The sequence below is a fragment of the Podarcis cretensis genome, assembly GCF_951804945.1.
Source record: "Podarcis cretensis genome assembly, chromosome: 13".
In the NCBI taxonomy this organism is placed as follows: domain Eukaryota; kingdom Metazoa; phylum Chordata; class Lepidosauria; order Squamata; family Lacertidae; genus Podarcis; species Podarcis cretensis.
The window spans coordinates 22,878,237-22,897,850 of NC_137182.1; the positions used below are offsets into that span (position 1 = coordinate 22,878,237).

At 42.8% G+C, this 19,614-nt stretch overlaps 1 protein-coding gene across 3 annotated transcripts in view; it reads left to right on the top strand.

The window, feature by feature from the left end:
• Window positions 1–2,116: 2,116 nt before the first annotated feature.
• TTLL6 (tubulin tyrosine ligase like 6) overlaps window positions 2,117–19,614 on the top strand; it is a 34,154-nt gene continuing 16,656 nt past the window's right edge. The window contains exons 1-10 of one of the 3 annotated variants that reach the window (XM_079949529.1): window positions 2,151–2,252; window positions 4,199–4,239; window positions 5,256–5,374; window positions 5,495–5,625; window positions 7,706–7,862; window positions 9,544–9,687; window positions 11,120–11,205; window positions 13,070–13,295; window positions 15,146–15,327; window positions 17,097–17,285. In XM_079949529.1, the coding sequence (XP_079805655.1) occupies window positions 5,270–5,374; window positions 5,495–5,625; window positions 7,706–7,862; window positions 9,544–9,687; window positions 11,120–11,205; window positions 13,070–13,295; window positions 15,146–15,327; window positions 17,097–17,285 (1,220 nt within the window). In that variant the 5' untranslated portion in view covers window positions 2,151–2,252; window positions 4,199–4,239; window positions 5,256–5,269. Of the gene's footprint in view, window positions 2,253–2,350; window positions 4,240–5,207; window positions 5,375–5,494; window positions 5,626–7,705; window positions 7,863–9,543; window positions 9,688–11,119; window positions 11,206–13,069; window positions 13,296–15,145; window positions 15,328–17,096; window positions 17,286–19,614 lie in introns of those variants that run through there. The other 2 variants (XM_079949531.1, XM_079949530.1) reach the window with 2 other exon arrangements.

Consider the following 19,614-nt stretch of genomic DNA (forward strand, 5'->3'; position numbering starts at 1 on the left):
AAGTCCCAGGCCCCTGTGGGGCAGTATGAGGAGGCACCTCTCTTTGGGGCGGTGGGGGGCAGCTCAGAGACCAGGGGTGGCAGCAGCGGCTGCCCAGAGGACTCCCAAGGAGAGGGGAGAGGAGGCTGAGGGAACCCTCCACAAGGGAAAGTGTTCAAAAAAGGGTGAGAGGCTGCCAGCTCTGCAGGCGAGGGGTGACATAACTGGGCTCCTGAGCCCCACAGGGGTGCCGCAGAAGGAATGTAGTTGGTCAAGGGAGCCGTGGACTCAAAAAGGTTGAAAACCTCTGTTCTAAATGAATGAATGAATCAGAACCAGGATGCACAGTTCTTTGGGGGACTTGGGCAGAAATCTAGCTTTCTCATTCCAGGCACTCCCAGACTGTCACTGTTGTCGGGTCGGGTTCAGTCACGCCTCAGGAGATTCAGATTGCACAGTTATAGCTGCTTGTGAGATGTTGTGCAACAAACCTGCTTTTCCCCAAAGATCGGACTTTTGTGATAAGGAAAATGGCAGGAAGGTGCACTGGAAAGTGTAGGAAAATCCGTGCTTTTATGCAGCACCATCTGACTTCCCCACAAATAAATGAGAAGGAATGCTTATTAAATGGCCAGCAGCCTAATCTCCATGCAGAATGAATGCTAAATAAACAGATTGTCCAGAAGTGACCTCCCTGTCCTATGCTTCTTTGGAAGAAACTGGAAGGAGGCAGAACTCCAACCTTGCTTTGGCCTGTGCAGGATTTGTCTTTTTCTGTGTGGGGCAGGAGAAGGAGGCCTGAGTTTTGTTCCCTTCTGCTGAGGGGGCGGGGTGGGGGTGAGCTAAAATATTTACACTTCACTTTGATTTGTTTCAGGGCTTTCTGCTTCTGCTTATTAAAATTAATGTGCCCTTAATATGCTCTGTGAAATCCTTCACACCATCACATGTTAGCATAACCTCTGCTTTAGGCAAAACAGTTGGGTTTTATTTGCCAGACCAAGCCTTACAACACAAGATCATTTACACAAGATCTCTGAAACGCCTTGTTTTACAAATTCAGTAATTTGCCTCCTAATCAGCGTTCTGTTCTTCCCTTTCTTTAAACTTCTGATCATCCAAATATTTTAGGAATGTTTGTGAAGAGTGGGGATTTTAAAAATTTGTTACGAGTTGATTGGTTTCTGACTTAAAGTAGAACTCCATTTTTTTTCTCCACAAGGTCTCTCTGTTCAAGGAATAGCTGTGTGAATGACACATGTCAGTGTGTCACTCTTGTTTATCCAGGCATTTCGAGGGTCCTGCTACAAAGTTCATGTGGATGAACAAGCTAGACTAACTTTTCTATCATACAGGGTCTAGTTTCCTAGGAGAAAAGCATGTTTGATGGGGTACGATTAATATCAACCCCACCCATGAAATGCACAGATCCCAGATAAAACATTTACTGTATCTTAACTTCCCTTTGAACTGCTTGCTTGCAGGAGAACTTGAACTGTTAGATTCAAGTTTCATCCTGTAGATTTGATAGACCCAGGGTTCTCTCATTCAACTTATCAGATGTCAGTACTGAGGTGGCATTCAAGTGAAGTGCATGTTCTTTTGGCCTATAACATTGCACACTAGACCCTTAAGGAGGACTGAACCCATAGAGATGAGCAGGGGTAAGCTATTTAAAAAGCACTGGCTGTCAAAAGAAGGATGCTTATAGCTCTAATGCCTGTGTAGGGTGAATTCAATTTATGCTGAACATGACAGGAAAAGGACTGAGAGTCATAGTACATTTCTTTGTCCATTCACATGGATATCGTTATTAATGGAAAGAGAGATGTTGCATGACTTGCCTTCTGATGGAGGCGATCTTATCAAAATACAGAGAAATTCATATAGGTCCAGGCAATTAAGGAGAGATAAACAAAGACATATTAATATGTCTTTTTATTTGCTTAACAAGGAACTCCTTGGACCTGCAGACAAAGGGGATAGGAATGTGGATCCAATTTACTTCTTTGCCTTTTTCCCCTTTTTACTAACAGGATGAGGGTATCGGATTCAGCACAAAGGTATGGTTCATTTCACGCAGAGAGGCAAGAACTGGAAGAGCTGGGTGAGAAGGATGTGTCCGACTTAGAGTTCCTTTCAAGTGGTCTGGAGAGAGAAGAAAGTGCATTGGACGCCACGGATCAGGAAACAGCGGTGTGTGAAGAAGAGAGCAGAAAAATTTTGTGCTCCGGGTCCAACACCGCTGTGAAGAAGAGAAAGAAGAAAAGAAGGTTAGAAATAAGTATTGAAAGCACTTGGGGCATCGGGCTGGGGACAAGGAAATGTAATTCTGAAAGTCATAAAAATATATGAGGCACTAACCAGGAGGCAGTGCAAACTTTTGTGGTAATAATGAGAAAGGGGAGGGGTGCAATATAAATACAGTGGGAGAAAACCAGGTGTGCTAAGAGGAAATTAGTGAATGAAAGAGCATATATTAATATACCTCCCACCAGGGGTGAATCTTCTATGAAACTATTGAAATTTAAGTTTCAGGGTCTCTAAACCTGGAGGGGTCCCAGAACTTACTTTAGTCCACATTGCTTAAAAGAATTGGGTCTAGTAGACCCAAATGAATCACATACTCAAATTGATTAATTGTGTGTGTGTGTGTGTGTTTGTGTGTGTGTGTGTGTGTGTGTATTTCAAAGTTTGAAAGTCAATAGCACAGGTGTTGTAAAGGTTGCTGTAAACAACCCAATTTAAGAAGATAACAGTGGTTACCCAGACCTTGTTGCTGGTTGCAAAGGGGGCCCCATAACAGTTCAAGCCCCCAAAATGTGGGTCCGCCACTTCCTCTTAATCAATCATGCCAGTCCATTCCGAATGCTCAGCATGCATATTGATATATCCTTAACTTAGTTTTTCATTTACGTATTTATCCTCTGAGGTAGAATAGGCTGAATAACAGGGACTTGTCTGGGGCCTTCCTGTGAGTTTCAGTTCTGAGTGATGAGCTGAACGCAGGTGTATCATTCAAATTCAACTGGCTATCCTCACTTTTTAAATACAAAACAAAGAACATTCTGCTCTCTATAGCAATTTCCAATCTGTCTGAGGTTTGGCTGTCGGCAATCTAGCTGCATGCCCGATTGGCCTTAGAGCAAGGCAGCTTCTCTGCCAAACGAACCGTACTGTTTGTGGTTCATCTGATACCTCAACCCAGGGCCCTGGGAGTCATGTACTCACTTACTCTGAGACTGCAGAGATCGGCGAGCAAGCACATTTGAAGTAAATCTTGATCACTGCATCATTTTTAGTCTCCATCTATGGTGCTATACCCTGGTGCAATCATGCAGGGCCAAGGGGGAAAGCTCTGCACCCCATCTGAGAGCAGGAAGCTTGTACACTTTACTAAACTTCCACCAGCATCTGTCACTGAAAAGATTTAGCTCGGTTCTGGTTTTAATTCTAAAACAGCCCTGTAATTAAGCGTTTTCCTGATAGCCGTAAGATATAAGGAATTGCATGCAGATGAGAAAGGGGGCTTGTGGGGGAATGATGGAGCACTCCATTGTTCCTCTGTGCCCAGTATTGAAATGTAGTGGGTTGCTACAGGAGAGATGGAGCTTAACAGACCAATAATAATAATAATAATAATAATAATAATAATAATAATAAAGCTTTGCAGCTTATTTGCAAGGCTTTTCAAAAAATCGTCAATATAATATTGTTATGGATATACAGACAGGCTTCCGAAGGAAAGGGTCACAGCTTTGTGCAGCCATTCCTGGGGTCATATGCAGAAAATTTCTCTATAGCAGCAATTGTCTTTGGCAGCATATTTCTTGCTGACATGACATTTGGTGACTTACTCAGACTGCTTAGAAGCTAATTATTTTGTATATTTTTTATTTATTAAACTCATTAGTCTCGCAGCAACACACCCACAACCCCAGTGGCAGACCTCGGGGTCTCAAATTTCAGCAGCACCCTGTGCAATGCCAAACTTCAATTCCCCCCGCCCCACCGCCTCTCACCTTCCAGTCTACATCATAGGTATGGCGCCCCCTGTGGCGTTCCGTGAGTTCATAGGCAATGTGGTACTTGAACCATGTACACCTGGAGGCAAAGACTTAAAAGAGGTCCCAGAAGGTACTCAGGTGCTTTGCAATAAGACCATGAATTGGTTTTGCCTGTCTGCCTCTGTCTTTCTTCTTCTTCTTCTGTTTTCCAGATGACCAGTGATAAATCTGACCAACTGCAAGTACGAGAGTGGTGAGTGCCCTTCTTTGTCCCCAGTTGTGAAATAATAGAATGGCTTTATTTCTCAGTCACCATTCTAAATAGTGAGAAAAGCACCATTTGCACTAGGTCACTGCATCGTTTTTAGTCTCCAGCTATGGTGCTATACTTAAATTGGAATTTTGTTAAGACCAGATCTTTTTACCAAAATATATATATATAGAGAGAGAGAGGGTCACAACTGTAGTTGAAAACATACTTTAGTAACAAACGTATAAGTTAAAACACAGCCACATACATTGCATTTTTTGAATTATCATTACTTAGGGCAGCCTAATGTTTGTCAAAAGAGCTTTTCTTTGGCATATGAAGTGGAATAAGGTAAAGGTAAAGGGACCCCCTGACCATTAGGTCCAGTCGTGGCCGACTCTGGGGTTGCGGCGCTCATCTCGCTTTATTGGCCGAGGGAGCCAGCGTACAGCTTCCGGGTCATGTGGCCAGCATGAGTAAGCCGCTTCTGGCGAACCAGAGCAGAGCATGGAAACACCGTTTACCTTCCCGCTGGAGCGGTACTTATTTATCTACTTACACTTTGACGTGCTTTTGAACTGCTAGGTTGGCAGGAGCAGGAACCGAGCAACAGGAGCTCACCCCGTCGCGGGGATTCGAACCGCCGACCTTCTTCTGATCGGCAAGTCCTAGGCTCTGTGGTTTAACCACAGCGCCACCCGCGTCCCTTATGAAGTGGAATATATATTATCTAAATAAATAAAGGCTAGGGTAGGAATTTGCAGGGGAAAATGTTATGATACAGAATAAATATTACGTATCTACCAACTGTATCTTGGCATCTCCCAGGCTCAAGCAAATTATCATCTCTTGCATTCATTCCATGCAATTTAAATATGTACAACTTAGCGGCAGCATTTTAGATTTAGATGTGTATTTGATGTGACCCTCTGAGTTGAACAAGCCTCCCCACCCGATGTTTCCTCTTGCAGATGTATCTATTAAATGCTGATGACACCATTCTCTCTTCTATGATGCAGTGCGACGGGCTGCTATGATGTGTGGCCTCCGGGAGACAACTGAAGTTGATGATTGGACTCTGTATTGGACAGATTTTTCTGTCTCACTGGAACGGGTGCTAGAAATGAAAACTTACCAGGTACTTGGTGTTTCTTCTGAAGTGGTGGAGCTAAAACGTCCACCTTCATTTTTTTCATTCATGAGAAAGATCCGAAGGCCTAGACAACAATCAGGCTTTTGTTTTGGACTCCTCTTTTAGAAAATAAACCATTTCCCTGGGATGTTGGAAATCTGTAGGAAGGATCTTCTGGCCAGGAACATGGGCAGGATGCTAAAGCTTTTTCCGAAGGAATTTAACTTCTTTCCCAGGACCTGGTGTCTTCCTGCTGAGTGAGTCTTTCCTAAATCATTTTCCATCTTGGCTCGCTTCCCCTCATCATCACAGAGATTGAGGAATCCGGGTGGACACAGAGTGGAGAAGCAAAGTCGGAAGCGGGGGGGGGGGGGACCTTTTGTACAAATGGTTTTTAAAAACCGTTTTATAAGGTCTTGTCTGGTAAAATGCCACCACCCCACTAAGGGCACATTTCCGCTTGTGCCATGCCTAGAAAGTGGTTTTCCCCTTACCTCACTCCATTCCAAGGGAAAACCCGCTCTTTAGCTATTGTTTGGAAGAAATGGAAATCTGAAGAAAACCTAAATTGCCATTTGCTCTGACTGAGCGCCAAAGAGCAGATTCCCCTGGGTGACAGGGAAGCAGTGGAACAAGAGGAAGTGCGGATAAGCCCTATGTAGCTTAGCATAAATGATTCTGTCCTGTGGAAAAGCTCTTCTGGACACTTGCCTGAGTGGACTGTGCGTCTTGTCCATGGGCCACTATCTCAACTGGTGAGAAAAATGGCACATCTTCTCTGTAACTTGTAGGGGTGGAATGAACCAAATGAATGCATCTGAGCGTTCCTCAAACCTCCATACAGACACTCTCGTAGGGTTGTAACCTTTTCCTACAGGCAGGGCTTTTTTCAGCTGGAACTCGCCGGAACTCAGTTCTGGCACCTCTCAGGTGGGCACCATTGGCATTATAAGAGAGCGAGGGAGGTGTTTATAGTGAACTCCAGCACTGCTTTTCCTAGAAAAATAGCACTGCTTATAAGGAGAGATGCCGCAGCCCCCTAGCCATTTTGATTGGTCTTTTCTGCATCTTTTTTCATCTCCACATTATCCATTTTCAGATGCAGGCATCATTATCTATGTGGACTTAGGCCTGGGAACCAATACAATTAAAGGGTTGTAATGAAAGAATGAGGCAGAAGGAGAGGGCAAATGCCCTTCAAAAAGAGGGATACTAAAAGATGGGACTTAGACCCCTTATTTTAACTGCTGCCCAATGTTACCAACATTGTTTTCAGTCCTTGTCAACTCAGGATCTGGAGAGAAAGCTTCGTTGCCAGACTCAGTTCCAAAAAATGCAGCATCCTTTCAGTGCCATATTTAGCATGGTTATTATTATAACAACAACAACAACAACAATTACTACTACTACTTCTAAAGCATGATGCTGATAATAACAAGGTTGCAGGTTCGATCCCCGAAAGGGACAGCTGCATACTCCCGAATTGCAGAGAGTTGGACCAGATGATCCTCAGGGTCCTTCTCAACTCTGCAATTCTATGATCCCTACTACTACTGCCCCTAATCACAGAAGTACCTACTGAGAAGATCCATAAAAAAGCAATAGTACCAAAATGAATCATTGTGAAACTAATAAATATGGGCGGGGGAGTAAACTTCATCCTCACTCAGGGGCCATATTACCAAAGTCCACCCTGATCCTTTAATGCAGCCTTGCAAAAACAATAAAAACAAGTTCCTAGTCCACAGCACTTTGTTCACGACTCTGTTCTTTCTCCCCACACCAATATCTATATTGCAAAAGTAAAAGAGGTCCAAATTTTGTCAAAGGTTTCTTTTTCGCTGGAAGAGTATCTCTTGCTATAGGTGAGCAGGTGAATGATTATTTAAAAGTCTCCTCTAATGGGTCAAGATCCTTAGTTTGACCTGCTGAAAGGATGCCCTTTAGCTTTAGCCTGCATGAGTATCTCTGAACTGACAGTGTATGTGAGAAGTGTGAACTTTCCCATAGCTCACTCTTTAAATGTGGTTGCTGCAAGATATCGCTGGAGCTATTGACTCCATCTTGTTTTCCCTTTAACTATCTGATCATCACTGGGGTTGGTGAGGAACGGAAGGATGAAGGGCTGAAGGGAAGTGGTAGTGTGAAAAGCAGCAAAAGTTTCTTCTGAATGCCTTGAGAGAGAAAACAAACAACCTTAGATCTGGGGTGGTTTGTGATGGTATCAGGCCTATTTCCCATTACTATCACTACTTTAGCTTGAACTATTATTATGCCACTGTCTGGTACTACATCAAATGAGAATGTATATTTTGCTTTCCTCCTCACTGCTCTCAGCTATGGAGAACTGCAAGCATTTGGCAGGTCAAAAAAACACAAAACCTACATCTGCAAGCCAGACTCTGGTTGTCAAGGCAGAGGCATTTTTATCACAAGATCTGTGAAAGATATCAAGCCTGGAGAGGATATGATCTGCCAGCTCTATATCTCAAAGGTAACCCCTGTGTTGCTTGTGTGTCCCTTTAGATCAGGCACAATTCTCATCATCCCTGACCATTCAGCATGCTGGCTGATGGGAGCGATGGCAGTCCAGCAACATCGGAAGGAAACAGGTTCCTCATCCCTGCTCTAGTCATTGGTTGCTGCAATACTGAAGATGTTTGTAGTGTACAATTTCAGGGAAGTGCCAATCCATCGAAAATAATGTTGATCAGTGAACCAACTCTGAGAGAAGGAGTTGTTTTGAAAGGGTCCTAACATCCAGCACCTAGAGAGAGCAGCTGCATGCTATCAGGGTGAAAGACGCTAAGAGGGGGACTGAGACTGGGGGGAGATTTGGCAATGGGAGTGCTCAAGAAGGAGGGGGGCTGAAGAAAGGGGAATACATAGGCAACACACTCAAAAGCAGGAGTCTTGGCGAAAGTGGGATAAGGCAAAGAGACTGTGATGGGATGACTTTTTATTCTAGAATCCATGGAATACTTGATTTTTCTATATAGTCCCCACGCTATCCAGATCTATTGCATATTTTTGCCCCTGAAAAGTGTTTATTGTAGATTGGTTCTGCATTACCCAGAAGTGTGTCCAATTGAAAATGGATGTAAGTGGTCCCAGCAATGGTGGGTGCATCCACACCTGCCTAATGATGTTGTGGGTGCATATATAGCAAGATCGCAATCACTACTTCCTTTTTCATTCAGCCAGGGCATGATTCCTTTTCTCTAGGGCTCCCGATAGCAGGATTAGGTCTAATGGGCTGAAGTTGCAGGGGGCAGGATCATTGGGGTTAACCATTGGGGGTTAGTTTTGGTTTGGGGAGAAAAGAGGTAAATAAAAAGAGAATTTTATGGATGGCAAGATCCAGATTTGGGACAAGTACTCTTTGGTGAGAGAACCCCAGCAGAGGTTTAAAATATACAGCAAAGTAAAGTGTGGAAATACAGGATGTTAGCCCAGGCTTCCTCAACCTCAGCCCTCCAGATGTTTTTGAGACTACAATTCCCATCATCCCTGACCACTGGTCCTGCTAGCTAGGGATCATGGGAGTTGTAGGCCAAAAACATCTGGAGGGCTGAGGTTGAGGAAGCCTGTGTTAGACCTTTAAAACAGTCAGAGCAGTTTAATAATGGAGCCAGTTACCTAGGGGTAATTCGTCTCTTCAAGCAGAGGCTAGACAGCCATCAGCTGAGGTTATTGTAGGTTTTCTTCACCAAGAAGTAGGGGGTTGGACTAGATTGCCTACAAGGCCCCCTCCAACTCTGCTTATTAGCACAAACATTTCCTAATGGTTCCCAGAAAAAGGTCAGATGTGAACCTCCAGAGAAGGGAGTTCTAGAGTTCGACTAAAGCTGTGCCTCTATTTGTAGCATTCTGGTGTGAACATGGAACAAGGGTGGGGTTGAATCAGTCAATGCACACAGTTGGAATCTCTGTGAAAGAGAGAAACTCAAGCCATGTTGGCCTCCACGGGTTAAATACAACATGTGAATTAGTACCCAGAAGGCTTTAGGAAGCCAGTGAACCTACACCCCCCAGCCCAATATATTAGTATAATAGTGGCTTTTGTGTGGTTTTATAGGCAATGTTGCATTCTCCAGATTTATCACACTACTCCTGCCCCTTTAGATATCTGATTTAAGAATTTTATTTCTCTCCCTTCCCCCACCCTGCCACAGCCTTTCATCATTGATGGCTTCAAATTTGACCTTCGGATTTATGTGCTGGTAACATCATGTGAACCGCTACGGGTTTTTCTTTATAAAGAGGGCCTTGCGCGCTTTGCGACGTCTGCCTATTCGGACCCATCACACAGCAACTTGGTAAGCAAGGGAGGCTCCTGTTGACGTCACCAAGCACGCTTGTAAGAAATATTGACGGCTTTTGGTTCAAACCACATAATTCATCAGGTGCTTCCTCTGTATTTTCCAAGAATTAATACCCAAGCCTTGTGGTATCGAAAGGAATGCAGCAATGTCGTAAATAACAGCCATAAATCACTGAGGGGTGTGCATTCATAAGGAATCATCTCACGCAGCTGGTTTGATGAAATCAAAAGTGTGGGAAATGCCGGTGCCTGCAAGGAGAAGAGTTCTTTGCAGCATTCCTCCAGCTGGAATGATGGAGCTGCTTTGCAGATCCCACTGTTTCTTTCTTTGTCCTGTGAATTAAGCATCACTATGAGGAAATGCATGGGGCCAGGGGGCACTAAGGGATGCATTTTGTGAAGCTCAGAACTCCTGCACCGATTTAAGTTGGGTTTTTAACATATTTTGTACCTACTATCCCTTTGAAGCCTGCACAGCAACCTTTGTCTACAGAGCTAAACCTGAAGTTATTTGTTAATGTTAGTTTTGAAGGGGCCTTTAAAAAAAACCCAAAAACAGCAACTAAACAGCTGGGGGGGGCGAGGGGGAAGGAGCAATTTGGAATAGAGGACTAATAGAAGGAAGATGTTGCTTAAGCCTTTTAAAGCCCACTACTGCTAGCCACATGACCCGGAAGCTGTACGCTGGCTCCCTCGACCAATAAAGCAAGATGAGCGCCGCAACCCCAGAGTCGGCCATGACTGGACCTAATGGTCAGGGGTCCCTTTACCTTTTTACTACTCCACTCTAAATCATCCCTCCAGCCTTCAGAGTTCCAAAAATGCATGTTTGCCTGTGTTCTGTTACATAGGTTTGCGTGGAAGAGATAGTCATGCCCTAAAGGCAATAAGGAAGTCTGAGGCCACAGCCAATTCTCAGGCAGAGCCTGGTTGTCTGTGGTTTGATTAAAATAGTCTGTTCTCTTTATTGTCCGAATAGAACAACAGCCACCTTACTGAGACGCAGGAGGGGGTAATAATTTTGTCATTTGCCTTGGTTTCATTCTGATCTCCTGTGTTTTATGAAGAACGTCTGTGTACATATTGTTATCTCTTTCATTTTTACGATTCTATGAATCTGACATCACTTTCCTTATGTGATCTATTCTGATTGAGGAGTTTGGAGTCCAGAAATATTGAAACTACCCCCCCCCCCCAACCACCACCATCTAAGAGGTATGCGCTCAAAATTCCAATTGGAATTAAGGAAAGTGATGTCAGCTTCGTAGGTCCAAAAGGGATGTAAAGGCCATTCAATATACTGTACACAGCCTGGTAAAGGTAAAGGTGCTTCCTCTCTGCCCCCCCCCACATCCTGAAGAAACAGCATAAGGGAAGCAGAAATCTCTCTAGCCTCATAACCTGCTTGTTTGTTTAATTATTTACAGGACGACGTCTGTATGCACCTGACTAATTATTCAATTAACAAGCACAGCGCTAATTTTGTACGAGACGCAGACTCTGGTAGCAAGAGGTACAGAATGTTTTCTAAAATAATCACAGCTGGGGGGCCTGCTCTCATGAATCTTTATGGCCATTTCATACGTGTTTAGGAAACATTTCTCCAAATTCAGCTGCAACGTGGTGCATTCTCCATCATTAGGTGAAATAAATCATTTAAAAAGCTCAGATGAGTAACAGCAGGGTGCCTGGAGCAGGCGAGAGGAGCCTGGATTTATCCCCCCCTAAAGGAAATACAAATGAATTTGTTGCAAATGGAATTGCTGGATTGCTGCCCTCTGTTTTATTGTTTTCGGTGGGTGTAATTAGCCTCCTCTCTAAATCTTGCGCAGAACGGTCAGTTCGATCTAATTATTGTTGCCTCAATATTTCCCCCTCTAGTATTTCTTGGCTTTTCTGTTGATCACTAGCGCTGTGTTAGTCTGCTGGCTGAGGCTCTTCTGCAGTGCTCTGCCCACTGCGGCAAAGGCTTGATATGCTTTTGGTATTTTTCCTTAGTATTATTGGGCTTTCCCGGTAAGCGGCTGAAATATCAGCAGTGCAGCCTGACTTCTGCAGTGTTACGCTCTGCTGCTGTCCAAAAAACGGGGTCTGCAATGTCGCAGATCAAGAGACAAGTGGGAGGAGTTACTAGAACAGATGTCCCCATAACTCCAGTGCCAAGGGATCGCTGTCAGTGCTCTGATTTGTTTTTCCATCATATCTGCTCACTCTCTGTCCTTCTAGTTTTCAAATGTTTGGCTAGCGGCTCCTAACCTGGCAGAAAGATAGCTTTAAAACTCAACTTTTCAAAGCTTTTAGGAAATTCGTGTACAAGTGGGGGAAAGCATTTAGAGTAATCTATTTCTGAGGTAGGCATAAGAGTTCCATGGTGCTTTAAGATGTGGTCTTAGAAACAGGAGTCCATTCCCAGTGGCTCTCGCCACTCCCCTGTGCCATGGTTAGTGAAAGATGGGAAGTGGTTCTATGGCCTAGATGACCCTATGTTGGTCCCAATTTCCCCTGTGGATTAACCATCCTCCAGAGGGTCCCCTGTAGCTCTATCCAGCCTATCTTCAGGCTTTGGGACTGGCTTTTATTTATCTCCCTGTTGGTCTGACTAACAACATGAAATGTTTTCCTTAGGTAATCCAACATTGCAGGGGGTTGAACTAAATGACCTCTGCAGTCTCTTCCAGCTCTACAATTATGTTATTCTATGAGCAAAGGGACGTGGGTGGCGCTGTGGGTTAAACCACAGAGCCTAGGACTTGCCGATCAGAGGGTTGGCGGTTCGAATCCCCGCGACAGGGTGAGCTTCCATTACTCGGTCCTTGCTCCTGCCAACCTAGCAGTTCGAAAGCATGTCAAAGTGCAAGTAGATAAATAGGTACCACTTTGGTGGGAAGGTAAACGGTGTTTCCGTGCGCTGCTCTGCTTTGCCAGAAGCGGCTTAGTCATGCTGGCCACATGACCCGGAAGCTGTACGCCAGCTCCCTCAGCCAATAAAGCGAGATGAGTGCTGCAACCCCAGAGTCGGCCACAACTGGACCTAATGGTCAGGGGTCCCTTTACCTTTACTTATGAGCAATGTATATGAGTTCTCGGTACCCTTTGGGAGAGCCCCTCTCCTAGTATAATCACCCAGTCTTCAGTCTGGATGGGTCAAAACTGTCAGAGGGATGGGCTTTCTCGCCTTTCCCTTTGTTTTAGAAGTATTAACTGGTAGCTATCCGGATTAATTAATGTGAAGGGGAAAGTTGTGCACATGGTCTTAGCTTACGGCTGCAGCAGCCCAACTTCTCCGTGCTGAAAGCAGCGGATGAAAAACAGAATGCAAGTCCTTCAGGTATGTTCTCTCTCTCTCTCTCTCTGCCCCCCTCCCCAATTTTTTCAAGGAAGTTGTCCACCTTTAATGAGCACATGGAGCAGAATGGCTATGAAACGGAACAGATATGGAAGGACATTGAAGATGTCGTCATTAAAACACTGATATCAGCCCATCCTATCATCAAGCATAACTATCTCACTTGCTTCCCCAACCACACCATGTGGAGTGCCTGCTTTGAGATCCTGGGATTTGACATTTTGCTGGATCGAAAACTCAAACCGTGGTTGCTCGAGGTATGTCCCAACAAAGCAAATGGCCCTGAGCTAAGACTCAGAAACGTCTGAGCTCTTTTTCTCTCTCTCTCCTACTTTGGGGGGTTAAAGAAGCTGCTATTATTCCCAAAATGCATTGGTAAAACCCACTTTGATCTTTCCCCCACCTTCTGTCAGTTTGTTGCTCATGTGCCCCGTGGCAATTCTTCCAAGCATCGGGATGCCCAGCAGAGGGCGTTCGGCTACAGGAAATGTATTTGGAGTTGTTTAAAAAAAATCACACTTGCCCTTGCAAGTTGGCATTCCCAACTGGGAAGACAGTCAGTTGGTTTCATAAACAAATCCTCTAAGAGGATCCAAAACAAATTGGATCTCCCAAATTGGGTCATAGCAAAAGGTTATCCAACTCATTTTTCTGTCTTCTGGCAGCAGCCAGCCAACTTCCACAGAGAAGTTCACCCGAAAAAGGCAAGCAGGTTGTGCTTTTTGCTGTCACATATCTAATAGGCACTAATGGATTTAGGCTTTATACTAAACTCAAGCTGTTTAAGCTAGCTGTCCTCATGATGTCCCGTGATGGTCAGTTTCATAGTCTAGTAGTTACACATTGCACTCCATAGTATTTCCCTATCTTTATCTTACACCAGTTGTCTGTCTATTGTAGCAGAAGCCTCTGATTTACATTTTTTTTGTCTTCTTGTTTATTTAGATTTCTAAACTTCCCATTTTAAGGACTCATGGTGTTGTTAATTTTAGAAAGAAGGCCAACAAAGCAAGGCATCCATTATAATATATCACTGTAAACATAATTTATTTATGACCTTAATGTATCTAAATGTACATTGGACTACATAAAAGAAAAATGAAAAATACTTCCATTAGAAATACAAATTCAAATGTAACCATAAAATCATGTGTACAGTTATATGTTCCAATTATGTCTGTACGATTATACACGCTCCAATATTTAAACAAAAAGGAGTTGCAAAACACCTCCTGCTCTTCTAACCGTGATTACAAATTTCTTATTCCTGAGAGGAATTTTCTGATTTATTATCATTAAGCAGCAGTTATTCAGTAGTGTATCATTCAATGTACAGTACTTTTTCTTTTTCTTTAGATGACTAAAAATTTGTTTCGGTTACCTTTGGAAATGACCACATCTCCTTTCAGTAAATTAAGAAGAAATCCATAACTAGCATTTATGGTTTCCAGTGTGATTAAATTTACATGGCATGCTAAGCCATCAAAGTATTCAGAAATGACACCTTGTTATACAATTTATTTTCTGTATAAGCCTAATGTTGTAATAGTCTGCCTCTGCGTCCCGGTTTTTCACCTTGGCATGTTGGAGGGTATGCCCCGATGAGTATTTTATCCGAATACAGTTCTAGGCCCCAGTCTTCTGTATTGAACTGTCTCACTCCTCCCTAGCTTTGCCCTTCAAAATCTACTTATTCCCAACCTTAAAAAGCCAGAAACCAAATAAGAAGATTCTGCAGCCTTTCCTAAGCAACTAGGAGGGAAAGGGGGGGGTGAAAATGTGGCAAGCAAGCAAATTCAAAGTTGTAGAGAGATGCTTAAACAAGAATTCTGATAAATCTCTAGGAGTGCCATAATTAAGGAGCAGTCACCAAGGGTCTCTCTCAATGTAGTTAATTGCATGTGATTGATAATTAGATAACTCAGATGTGGTCCTAAGGCTATTGCAGTACACAGTCTTCAGCGCTGAAAGTTTTAAATGTTGGTTTCAGCTTACTTCCCCAGTAAATAGGTCTTTGATCTTCCAACGTTATTTTTTCTCCCAGTAATTTTTGTGTTAAATATTTCAAATTGTAGCAAATTCAAATATAGCTTTAATTCCTGTCTAGGTGAATCACTCTCCAAGCTTCAGTACTGATTCGTGGCTGGACAAAGAAGTAAAAGATCAGCTCCTGTATGATACTCTGGTTCTTATCAATTTGGGTGCATGCGATAAACGGAAAGTATTGGAGGAAGAGAAACGGCGAGGAAAGCAGAGGCGCCTTAAGCAGTGCCCCAATCGGGAATCCAGGTGGGACCTTTTCAGTTCTTCTTCTGCTTCTTGGGATTACGCAGATAGGAATTTGTAAATCATTTGCAAAACGCGTTTAAATGCAATGGATTTTAATCTTTTGGCTCTTCCATGAGCTATATGAAAAACAAACAAGCATATATTTAATATAACTTTCAGTCCATTTAAATCAGGATTACTCAGATGTATTAAAATAGAAATTTACAGAGCGAAATTAGCAAAGTGTTGATGAAGCCAACACATTATCCGGCAGCTTAGGCTGCAACTAAAATATATGCATTGCTGCAGCTGAAAATGGAGCCGTCTGCCTAGTTTCACCCGCCGCTCCTAATGTCTGATACAACTTACCCATATCCTGGTGATGTCACAACATTGTGCATTTCTCTGCTTGTTGGCTGTTGATTTTAGATGCATCTGTATTTTAGCATCTAGTTTTTGCCTGTATAACAACGTAGCTAACCTATAAGCAAGCACACGGCACCTCACTCAAAACAACTAAGAACATTTCTCAAAGGGGAACACATAAAAATGAATCCATATATCTATTGGGGAGAGTCTACAGCTCACAGGCTTTGGCTGTGATAGGGCCAGGTTTCGTGCATATATGCCGTCTCATCACAGGAAAGCAAGACCCAAGTTTTGTAGTATTATTTTATTCACTCCTAAAATAAAGCTAAATTTGTGCAATTGTGCCACATCATTCCTGCCATGCTGATAAATTGGATGGAATATGCTGGGAAAGTGTTTGTGTGTGTGTGTGTGTGTGTGGGTTTGAGATGAGGTGGTAAAATATTGAGGTTTTGCTTCTGATAAAAGAAATTGCATATTACCGTACAGCAGAAAGTGTTTAGTGCTGGAAAATCAACCAACAGTCCAGAGTGTGTTAGATAACAGTGTGAATATTTGTGCTGTAGGGCTCATTTACACTTGGGGCATAACTTCAGGGCTAGATCATCCTTATTGTCTCTGCTATGCAAATTTTCTAAGAAATATTAGAAGAGCCTCACAGCCTTCAACAAAGATAGGGCGTAAAGCAAGAGGAAACTCGCTATTTCTGTAAGCATTATGTGCCCAGAACAGAACTAGTTGGTGCAGAAAAGTGTAACTTGTGAATCCTCATACCGTGACTGAGTTTCCTCTGCAGTCTGTGTATAAGTAGTTCAAGAAAGAGTAAGCATGGATTACATACACAGAAAGTGTAAGTGAGCCCAGCGGTGGCTCCCACTCTTACAGTTTTCTAAATGCCATTAGTGTGCCTAGGTCCCCTCTCATATATAGATAGGGCTTGGACTGAACAAAAATAGAGCTGGATTGCAAGATCCCGCCAGGGTTTTGGGCAGCGTCCTGTTTCTTTTCTACCCTCCTTATCTTTTCCTGTGAAGAAATAAGGAGAGATAAAACTGAGTTCTTATGTTGCAGAAAGACTGCAAGGATGGGCCTTTCTTCCTTCCCAGTCTGGAGAATGCAACATTGCCTAGAAAATCACACAAAAGCCATTATTATACTAGTGTATTGGGCTGGTTTCCGTCAGAGCTCTTTGCACCTAGTTAATTAGCATTTTTTTTAATAAAAAAGGGGATATGAAACAATTGTGAATGGTGTATATCTCTGCACTTTGTTTAAAAGCTGTATAAACAAGCTTTGTCCTAGTGGGTTGAGTTAAACAGATATAATTTAAAAGCTGAAATGGCAACATGAACACTAAATGGAGAGGTCTCCCACTGTGGACGTTTTGTCTGTTAACCGTTTTTCTTGGGTGATTTTATCAGGGCTGAGGAATACAAGAACTCCCAGGCCGCTTGGCTCCAGCAAGCGGAGATGTATGAGGAAAAAAATATAGGAGGCTATCGCCGAATTTACCCCAGTTCAGATTCAGACAAATACGACAAGTTTTTCCAACACAATAATTCAATCTACCAGGAAACAGTAGCTTCCAGAGCACGTGAAGAGTTTGCCAGGTAAGAAATGACATTTTTCTTTGTTTTGTCTTAAATAAAAGGGAGGTGTAGGACTTGAGGTTGCTGGGGGTTTTGGGGGGGGAGGGGGGAGAAACTGCTAGGATCAGTTTTTTGTCTTATCCATGGGCCATTAGTATAGAGCTAGGTAACAATTAAATCTTTCCATTTCTTCATTTCAGGGTAGCCTTCTTTCTGTTTACTTTTTAAGGCAGGGCTTAAAACTTTGGAAAACTTTGCTGCTATCTTTTCTTCTTTTTTACTAAATGTATATGTTGATCAACTATTTGAAGATTACAGCAGATGTTCTTGTCTCAAAGCACAACCTGCTAAATTGTCATCCAGCCCTGAACTTAGTAGTTCTAGTCTCTCCCCCCACCCCCACCCCCAATTTTCTTCATGGTAATTCTTAATGTGTTGTTGTTTTTCCTGACAAAGGCTTTTGTGTCTTGTGTTTTTATGTTTATGTAACTTCCAGGTGAAGTGCCATCCACACACATTCAGATGGTCTTGTTGCAAATTACGCAACAGAGATCTGTGCTCACATTGATCAAGTGCCATTGTCTCATCAGAAACTAGGAGGTTCTATAATGCCAATAATGTCCACCACTTATCTAATGGACTAAATATTAGATAATAGATAATACCCATAAGATACGCACCAAGACAATCTTCCCCAGCCAGGTAGGAGAAGGGAAGGCAAAGCCTTCAACAGGCCTTGGCTCTATCATATCCAAGGCTCCCTCTGCGGAGCTTTTTGTATTCCTATCATGTGCCTGTCTAGCACAACATGAATTATTGGTTTAACTGCACTTTAAATATCCCGTTCTTGGTGCCACACCAAGTGATCCCCAGGAGTACTGATATTGTGGTGGATCAGGCCTCCCCAAATTTACTTGCCAGGGTAAGTGCTCCCAGTCTTCTGCTCATTAAAACCCTACAAACCTTCTTTTTCCTTCCCACAACTCTGGAGATGGAAGGAAGAGCACTCATATCAAGCTGAGCTCGGGAGCAGGCACAACCCATGCAAGCAACTAATAGTATAATAAGCCATATCTTGGGGTAATGAATTCCAGGAGTGAATTGGGTGCTGTGTGAAAGTGAGCTTTCAGTGTTTTACTTATTGCCAGTTAGCTTCATTGAGTCTCCCCGAGACCCTCAATTTTCAGTGCTTTTCTGAGAGCCATAAATTTGAAAACGGGTGTGTTAGAGGATGCCAAACTACATATGCCCAAACACCGCTTGGTCCTGACCAATTAGCTCCAGAACCCTCTTGCTAAATTGGTTGTGTGGATTACCCTATTTTAAAAAGTTGTTCTGTTAATGGTGTTTTATAGAAGGTACTTGTTTTACTGATGATTATTTTATGTTACTTATGTTGCAGTTGTGTTGTTCGACTAATTATTTATTGCATGTAAGCCACTTTGTGACTCATGAGGGTGAAAAGAAGCATGGAAATATAATAAAAGAGATGAAATAAACTATACCCTTCAGATGCTGACATTCCGTGTCCTCGAAGTTCCCACCACCAGATTGCGTGGCCCTGGTTGTGAAAGGAAGCATACTTTGCTTCAGAGTAGCCAACTTAGTACCCCCAACGTGTTGCTAGACTCCAGCTCCCAAAGGAAAGGAGTTTCACTGCCCTTAAAAAAAGGCAATTGAAAAAGGATAGAGTTAAGGTCAATTATTCAGTTATAGACTGTATAGACATTAGGGCTGAGCGATACCTGGTTTTCAAAATTGCAATATATCACAAGCCAAACATTGTGATGTATCGCTATATCACGATGTCTGGAATAAGGATGGAAATATGTAGAGATGAACAGTAGGGCTGGGCAATATCTGGTTTTCAACATCACGATATATCACCATACAAACATTGTGATATAGCGATATATCACAATGCCTGAAATAAGGATGGAGCTATGTTGAGGCATTGACTAACTTCACAGTTTTTCCCACATTGTGATTTTTGCATAGCACACACATTCATCGTGATTTGCGATATATTGCCAGGTCAAAAATTATGAAATGGATATCATGATATGGATTTCAAACTGGTTTTGGACAATGTATTGATATACGGCCTTGCCATAGATATACATTTTTGGTATTCCTTACGATAAAATGCACAGTATAATGAATACAGATAGGAGGAAAGCCCTTCTTTATCTCACTTATAGGCCACCGCCAATTAAAAATGAGTGCTCCATGAGGCATAATGGCCAGATGTGTTTCAATGTTCTATTGTCTTTAGTGCCCAATGATAAATACTGTACAAATCATGATAGTCAGAACCTTGGAGGAGCAAAACATTCCTTCAGAAACCAAA